At 46.8% G+C, this 8,769-nt stretch overlaps 1 protein-coding gene across 3 annotated transcripts; it reads right to left on the reverse strand.

The window, feature by feature from the left end:
• Positions 1-1,268: 1,268 nt before the first annotated feature.
• Positions 1,269-8,439, reverse strand: LOC112109378 (olfactory receptor 52R1-like). 3 transcript variants are annotated; one of them, XM_026662213.1, is made up of 3 exons: positions 8,396-8,439; positions 5,208-5,220; positions 1,269-2,183 (listed from the first exon to the last, which is right to left on the reverse strand). In XM_026662213.1, the coding sequence occupies exon 3, from the start codon at positions 2,106-2,108 to the stop codon at positions 1,269-1,271; it is 840 nt and encodes a 279-aa protein (XP_026517998.1). In that variant the 5' UTR covers positions 2,109-2,183; positions 5,208-5,220; positions 8,396-8,439. The 3 variants fall into 3 exon arrangements, with proteins under 3 accessions (XP_026517998.1, XP_026517999.1, XP_024059647.1); XM_026662214.1 differs by lacking the exons at positions 5,208-5,220; positions 8,396-8,439 and adding an exon at positions 4,332-4,354 and having other exon boundaries at positions 1,269-2,184; XM_024203879.1 differs by lacking the exons at positions 5,208-5,220; positions 8,396-8,439 and having other exon boundaries at positions 1,269-2,222.
• Positions 8,440-8,769: the final 330 nt, after the last annotated feature.

Consider the following 8,769-nt stretch of genomic DNA (forward strand, 5'->3'; position numbering starts at 1 on the left):
TTCCAATAAGAACTAGATAAGTTAATGAAAGGTAGGTCCATCAATAGATATTAGCCAGGGAGCCAACATCATGTTCTGTGTGCCCCTTGCCTCTGTTTGCCAGAAGCTGAGACAGTACAATAGGGGATGGATCCCTCAGAAGTTTCCAGTTCTGTTCATTCCCGCTGAAGCACCTGGTATTGGGCACCTGGTATTGGTGTTGTGAGATAGGATACTGGGCTAGATAGACCATTTGTTTTACCCAGTGTGGCCAATCTGATGTTATATGGACCTCAGATGTATCTGTCCCCTGCCTTAACTTACTGTAGCCCACTCCACCTCCCAGAGTTGAGAGAGAACCCAGGAGGCCTAATGGGGTCTCTCTCTCTGTGCAGAGTTAGTAACAAAGTAAGAATATACATTAAATGTTTAAACCTAACCAGTGTCCTTAAGTGACTAGCCAAAAGATGTCAGAACGTGTTAGTATTAGAGCTGAGTGGGTGGATTATTAATTTAATTGTATTAATTGTATATAGGAATGTGATACATTATTTCTGTCAGCTAATTGCTACGTTATACGTTAAAAACATAAGATTTCAAGAGCTTAATTAGCCCTTGGAAGTGCCCATGTATCAAGGTGGGTGGGAGGTGGTAATGTGTGAAGGGGGTGGGGAGGAGAGGAGTGAGCAACAAGGGAGGGGCCTACAGGGGAAGAGGCACAGCTGGGCAGGACCTTGGTGAAAGAACTGGGCAGGGCCTCTGGGGTCCAGTTACCAGAAATTAGAAAGGAGGCAACCCTATGAGTTAATGAGTTCTATGTCCCCAGTTTGTCACACTGAAACAGAACAGTAAGGCCAGGAAAGGATTAATGTCACTTTGGGCTGGTCTACACTGGGGGGGGATCAATCAAAGATACGCAACTTCAGCTACGCGAATAGCATAGCTGAAGTCGAAGTATCTAAGATCGAATTACCTGGGGTCCACACAGCGCGGGATCGACGGCCACGGCTTCCCCGTCAACTGCGCTACTGCCGCTCGCTCTGGTGGAGTTCTGGAGTCGACGGTGAGCGCGCTCGGGGATCGATATATCACGTCTTATCGCGATATATCGATCCCGGATAAATCGATTGCTACCCGCTACGGTAGTGTAGTGTAGATTGCTACGACGGGTAGTGAAGACGTACCCTTTGACTGTCCAATAAGTGATTCAGGGAAGAGGGCCCAGCATCATGTCACCAGCCAGCTCTGCTCAGAGCTCGGTCTGAGAGCCAGAGCACCAAGAGAAAATATTAGGTCCCTTTATGAGTAAAGAGCCAGAGCAGCCTGCCCCAGATTTGTTTAGTCCTCACTCCGTAGATGATGGGGTTTAGCATGGGGGGCACAAGGAGGTACATGTTGGCAATGAGAATGTGTAAATGCAGGGGCATATTGTGGCCAAAACGGTGCATGAGGGAGGAGAAGAGAGTTGGGATGTAAAAGGCTAAGATCACACAGACGTGCGAGCCACAGGTCCCAAAAGTCTTGAGCCGGGCATCCTTTGTGGGGAGGCTGAAGATCGCCCTGAGGATCTGGATATAGGACATGGTGATAAAAAACACATCCAGACCAATCACAAAGAATGCCACAGAGAGGCTGTAGTAACTGCTGATGCGGATGTCTGCGCAGGCCAGTTTCACCACAGCTATGTGCTCACAGTATGAGTGGGGGATGATGTTGGTTTTGCAATATGGCCACCGCCTCGCCAGGAAGGGATAGGGCAGTATGAGCATGCTGCCACGCAGCATCACGGCCAGCCCGATCTTGGCCACCACGTGGTTTGTCAGGATGGTGGAATGTCTCAGGGGATCACAGATGGCCACATAGCGATCAAAAGCCATGGCCACGAAAATTCCAGACTCTATCACTGAGAAGCAGTGAATGAAGTATAGCTGCGTGAGGCAGGAATTGAAATCTATTTCCCTGGAATTGAACCAGAAGATGCTCAGCATTTTGGGCAGGATGGATGTGGATAGGACCAGGTCAATGACAGCCAGCATACAGAGGAAATAGTACATGGGCTCATGGAGACTTGGCTCCATCTTCACAATGAATAGGATGGTGAAGTTTCCTAAGACAGCTATGCCGTACATGGTGCAGAAGGGGATGGAGATCCAGACATGGGCTGCCTCTAGGCCAGGAATGCCCAGCAGGATGAAGGTGGAGGGGTTGGTGAAGTCGGTTGTGTTGGAATCTGACATGGAGTAGGGGAGAATGTTTCCAACTCTGAGGCAGAGAGGTATCTCCTGCATAGGCCGTATGTTCCCCCGACTTCCTGTATGTGTCCAGGCCTATGGTGATGGTCTCAGTAGAAATGCCTGGATGGAGAGACATTGTCAATATGAGACACTACATACACTACTGGGGGATATTCTCATGGGTGAAGCAAATTGGTTGATCTTCACACACTGAAAAATGACATTTTTATTATTCAGAGATAAGACTTATGAAGAACTGATGCTACTAATGCCAATTGCATATTTTATGGTGCTCCGTGCTTCAATAATTCCCACACATCTTGGTGTGGGAAGCCGTAATAGACACCAGCAGGAAACATGAGTGTCGATACTGGTTATCCATCATTGTTCCTTAGGCCTTGTCTACGCTGCCAAGTTTTTTCACCAAAAGGCAGCTTTTGGTGAAGAAACAGTGGTGGTGTACACTCTGGAAAACCACTTTTGATGATGGAACTCGTAAGTTTCAGTGACATAATAAAACTACCTTGACAAGAGTTGTAATGCTTTTTACTCAAAAGTTTTGTCACCGAAGTGCCAGTGTAGACATTTGCAATTGATTCTATCACAGCAATAGGCCTTGGAAAGGTGTCCCATAATGTCCATCCTGACCACTCTGGTCAGAAGTATGAACTCCACTTCTGTGCATCCAGGTAAACACCTTCCACTCTACCCCCTTTAAAGGCCCAGGAATTTTGAAATTCCCCTTCCTGTTTGCTTGGTGTGTAGTACTCACATCACAGCTTCCCAGGTGACCTTGGCAGCTCCACTCAGCAAAGGCTCTCTCACTTGGACCATTGTGGATCTGCTGGATCTGCTAAGTATTTTGGGAGAGGAGGCTGTGCAGTCCCAACTGCACTCCAGCCATAGGAAGTTTGATACCTATTGGCAGATTTCACACAGCGTGTGGGAAAAGGGCGATGATCAGGACACACTGTAGTGCACAGCAAAGGTGAAGGAGCTGAGGCACATGTACTAGAAGGAAGGGGAGGCAAATGGTCCCTCTGATGCTGCGCCTCAGACCTGCCAATTTTATAAGGATTTGAATGCTATCCTCAGTGTCAACCCCACAACAATGGCCAAGACCCCTGTGGATACTTTGGCGGGCTGAAGCTGACAGAAACTGGAGCTAAACCAGAGGACGAAGACATTGGTGAAGAGGTGGAGGCATTAGAAGTTGTGGAGCCCATGCCATGGTCGCCTGGTGCTGCGTCCAGTCAGGAGCTGTTCTCTCCCCTGGAGGTGTCCAACCAGTCTCGGTAGTCACAACAAGGCAAGCCAGAAGCAGGAGAGGAGACCTCTGGTAAGTGGTTTTGCTTTGCGAAGTGTGGAGGTGGGTTGAGGGAAGAGAAATGCACAAAGCTGGCTCTATTTCTGTGTGCTAGGCATTTCTCCATGCAGCTAAGCACTACCATGGAACATGGTATTGATGCACACCAAGATTTCACGGGAATTCTCAAGAGAGATCTCTAGAAAACTTTTCTGCAGGAACTCAGCAGTTCTCTGCCAGAGGTTCTTTGGCAGAGCTGCTTTGTTCCTTCCCCCATTGAGGGACAATTTCCTGCCCCATTCTGCAATTACTCGGGCAAGGACCAAAGAGGCACACAGGCGAGCAGTATAGAGACCTGGGCAGAAACTGCAAACATGTAGTAGATGCATCCTTGCTTCCTTGCTTATCCTCAGGAGAGAGATAACGGCCACAATGTCCTCTGCCTGTGGAAAAGGGTGGGAAACCTTAGAGTATTGTCCCCTAAGCAGTTCCCTGTGACCCCTTTCACATTGCTTTTCTCCTACGCACAATGTCCCCCACCCCAGGGTACACTCACCATGCTTGCAGTGTTCACCGGCATGTGTGCTTGTCAAGGGTCAACCAAAAAGTGATTGGTGTGTTACCAGCAGTGTATTTTAATGTAGCATTTCAATATGGTACATGTACTTAACAATAATGCTTCACGAAATATTTCCTTGAAAGGAGGCACCACCTCCACTCTAGCCAAGCATCTCCACCGGATAAGAAAGCTCCTAAGATGGAGCAAAGAAGATATAGTCCAGCAGATGCTGCAGTACTCTCATACAGACAAGACAGAACACAGGAAGTGGATGGAAAGCAACAAGCATGAAACAATAGAAAATTAGGCATACACTAGGGATACAATGGAGAGGCTGATAAAAGTTTTGGAGCAGCAAACCGACATGCTGCAGTCCCTCATAATACTCCAGAATGAGCAGATGTGTGTCTGCCCTCCCCTTCAGCACATTCAGAGCTGTTTCCCATGTCCTCCCCAAACCCCACAAACAGACTCCTTTCTGATTTCTGGGTGTTCATGCTTTCCCCTACACTCCACCACCCTCAGACATCTTTTCAAACAGCAGCTGGACTTATGCTCAGCTCCAAAATTCAGCCCTCCCCTGGTACCTCCGTTTCCCAAGAAAGTGTGTGTGTCTGTGTGTGTGTGCATGGTGTTGTGTTTTTTGGCAATAAAAGCAAAAGTATTTGTATAATAAGCACTCTTTGTTTCCATGCAAGTTATGATAATAGATGTCAGCAGCAAAAAAGCAAGCAGTTTTGTCATTGCCTTACATTGAATCCTCACCCAGAAGAATCACAGCTGCTTCCTACCCTACGAAAACTGGACTTCATTATGCATTACAAACCCAAGCACAGCAACAAATGTGACTGGTTCTCATTTTCAAAATGTTGCCTCAAAGCCTCCCCGATTTGAATTGTCCCCTGTTGTGTCACTATAACAGCCTTGGTATCAGCAGCCAACTGTTCTCCCTCAGCCTGAGAAAACTTTTCACCCTTTCCTTCACAAATATTATGCAATGTGCAACACGTGGCTATGACCATGGGAAAATTTTCCTTATTGAGGTCTAACGTGCCATAAAGGCCTCACCAGCGTGCCTTTAATCTGCCAAATGCACATTCCACAGTCATCCTGCACCTACTCACTCTATTGTTGAAACTCTCCTTACTGCTATCCAGATCTCCCATGTACTGCTTCATAAGCCATGGCATTAAGAGTAATGCCCGGTCTCCCAGGATCAATATGGGCATTTTGACATCCACTCTGGGGATCTTCTGGTCTGGAAAGAAAGTCCCCACTTAAACCTTGTAGTAATGGATGGTGTTCCTAAAGATTGATGCATTGTGCACTTTTCCAGATAACCATGCATTGTCAGTGAAACGCCCACGGTGATCTATGAGCGCCTGCAACACTATGGAGAAGAACCAATTGCAAGATGGCCCGGTGCCAAAATTGGAATATGTGTGACATCTATCACACCTCCGCAGTTGGGGAAACCCATTTCTGCAAAGCCATCCACAAGTTCAAGCACATTACCAAGGGTCACGGTCTTGTGCACCAGGATGTAATTAATGACCCTGCACACTTGCATTAATGCAGTCCCAATAATCGACTTCCCAACTCCAAATGGATTCACAGAAAAACAGGTAACAGCCTGGAGTCAGTTGGTTACACACTGAGATCACCACGCACCTCTCCACCAAGAGGAAAGCTCTCAGTTGGGTGTCCTTGTGCTCCAAGGCTGTGGCAAGCTCAGCACACTATTCCAGGTAGGTGGCGTTCCTCATCCTAAAGTTCCGAAGCCACTGCTTGTCATCCCAGACCTGCATAACGATGTAATCCCACCAGGTCAGTGCTTGTTTCCCAACCCAACTTTATTATAAAGAAAAAAGAAAAAGAATCACACCTGCAAAATCAGGATTTCTGGTAATTTTACAGAGTAATAACAAGATTTAAAACACAGAGGATTCCCCTCTGGGCTCAGCTTCACGGTTACAAAAACAGGAATGAAACTACCTCTTTAGCATAGGGAAAATTCACAAGCTAAAACAAAAGATAACCTAACACATTTCCTTGCCCTACTCACTGTTTCTGTGGTTTTAGATGGATTATTCCAGTTATATTTTCAGGAGATGTTGTTCCTGCTTGGCTTCTCCCTCCATCCGGAGAGGAACAACAAAAAAGAACAACAAACAAATCCTCCCTCCTCCCAGATTTGAAAGTATCTTCTTTCCTCATTGGGCCTCCTGGTCAGGTGCAAACTAGGTTATTTGAACTGCTTAATCCCTTACAGGTAAAGCAATCCAGTACAGCTGCCAAAGAGGGATTTTATGCTACTGCATACATAAAGGTTGCTACCCTTCCCTCTATATTTATGACATGCCCCCCCTATCCAAATCACAGAGGGTGCTGGACAGCCTGTTCCACACTGGCTGTGATTTCTTCCTGGAGCTCAAGGAGAAAACAGAGTTAATAAGACACATGCACCTCTAGACAAACTACTGATTATATAAGAGCTAACAGTATTTCCCACATTTCAACGATGATTTTAACCAGTTGATTCTGGTAAACTTTCATGGAAGAGTGCATCAGCCACTTTGTTAGAAGCTCCCGAAATGTGTTGTATTTCAAAATCAAAATCTTGTAGAGCTAAACTCCACCAAAAAAGTTTCTTGTTATTTTCCTTGATGGTATGAAACCATTTTAGCACAGCATGGTTGGTCTGCAGGTGGAAACGCCATTCCCAAACACATGGGCGTAGCTTTTCCAGAGCGTACACAATGGTGTAACATTCCTTCGCTGTGACTGACCAGTGGCTTTCCCTCTCAGACAGTTTTTAGCTGAGAAACACGACAGGATGGAATTCTTGGTCTGGTCCTTCCTGTATTAAAACTGCTCCTACACCACGCTCGGACGCATCTGTGGTTACTAGGAAAGGTTTGTCAAAGTCTGGGGCCCTTAGCACAGGGTCAGTCATGAGTGTCGTTTTTAGATGGTTAAAAGGCCTTTTGACACTCATCAGTCCACTGAACTGCATTTGGCTGTTTCTTTCTGGTCAGGTCTGTCTGTGGGGCAGTGATTTGGTTGTAGTGTGGTACAGATTGCCTGTAATATCCAGCCAAGCCTAAGAAGGATTGGACCTGTTTCTTTGACTTTGGGACAGGCCACTTCTGGATAGCATCCACTTTGGCTTGTAGGGGGCTGATAGTTCCTTGACCTACCTGGTGTCCAAGGCAAGTCACTCTGTTTAGGCCTATTTGACACTTTTTAGCCTTAACAGTTAGTCCTGCCTCCCTTATGCGCTCAAACACTTTTCGTAGATGCTCCAGGTGTTCTGCCCATGAATCAGAAAATATGGCCTCATCATGAAGGTAGGCAACAGCAGATTCTCCCAATCCCGCTAGGAGACTATCTACAAGTTTCTGGAAGGTGGCAGGTGCATTTCGCAGCCCAAAAGGGAGCATGTTAAATTCATACAGCCCCTTAAGGGTGATGACGGCTTACCTTTCATTGGCAAATTCATCTAGCGGTACTTGCCAGAACCCCTTGGTTAAGTCTAAAGTAGAGATGAACTGGGCACATCCCAGTTTATCCAATAGCTCATCTGTGCGTGGCATTGGATAGTTGTCCGGGCAAGTTACAGCATTTAGCTTACGGTAGTCCATGCAAAAGCATATCTCCCCATCTGGTTTGGGAACAAGAACCACCCAAGATGCCCATGCACTGTCAAAGAGGCAGATTACACCCCATCTGTAGCATGTCCTGGATCTCCCATTCTATAGCAGTTTTGCTTGAGGAGCCACCCGGTTAGATTGGGCTCTAATTGGGTGAGCATTACCTGTGTCAATGGAGTGGTATGCCCGTTCGGTCCATCCTGGGGTGGCTGAGAACATCGGTGCAAAGCTAGTGCACAGCTCCTTGATCTGCTGTTGCTCTGTACATCTTCCACCCCACCAGCAATTTTTCATTCATAGTAGACACCCTCAGGCCACTCAGAGTCATCTCCTCCCTGAGCTGTAAACTGAAAAACCTTTAATTCTCTGGAATAAAAGGGCTTTAGAGAATTAAGATGGTATACTTTAGGCTTTCAGTTTGAGGTGGGGCATGCTATGAGATAGTTAACAGCTCCCAGGCGCTCTTGGACCATAAATGGCCCTCCCCATGATGCTTCCATCCTATGGTCCTGGATCATCTTCAAGACCATGACCTGGTCTTGAAGATGAGGCCTCACCAATGTCAAATAAAGGGGAATGATCACATTCCTCGATCTGCTGGTAATGCCCCTACTTATACAGCCCAAAATGCTGTTAGCCTTCTTGGCAAGACCAAGACCATGACCAGCTAGCAAGAGAAGTTAAGAGTAACAAGAAGGGTTTCTTCAGGTATGTTAGCAACAAGAAGAAAGTCAAGGAAAGTGTGGGCCCCTTACTGAATGAGGGACGCAACCTAGTGACAGAGGATGTGGAAAAAGCTAATGTACTCAATGCTTTTTTTGCCTCTGTCTTCACAAACAAGGTCAGCTCCCAGACTGCTGGACTGGGCAGCATAGTATGGGGAGGAGGTGACCAGCCCTCCGTGGAGAAAGAAGTGGTTCGGGACTATTTAGAAAAACTGGATGAGCACAAATCCAGGGGGCCGGATGCGCTGCATCTGAGCGTGCTAAAGGAGTTGGCGGATGTGATTGCGGAGCCATTGGCCATCATCTTTGAAAA

Source organism: Terrapene carolina, unplaced genomic scaffold, assembly GCF_002925995.2.
Source record: "Terrapene carolina triunguis isolate 2854851 unplaced genomic scaffold, T_m_triunguis-2.0 Scaffold24396, whole genome shotgun sequence".
In the NCBI taxonomy this organism is placed as follows: Eukaryota; Metazoa; Chordata; order Testudines; family Emydidae; genus Terrapene; species Terrapene triunguis.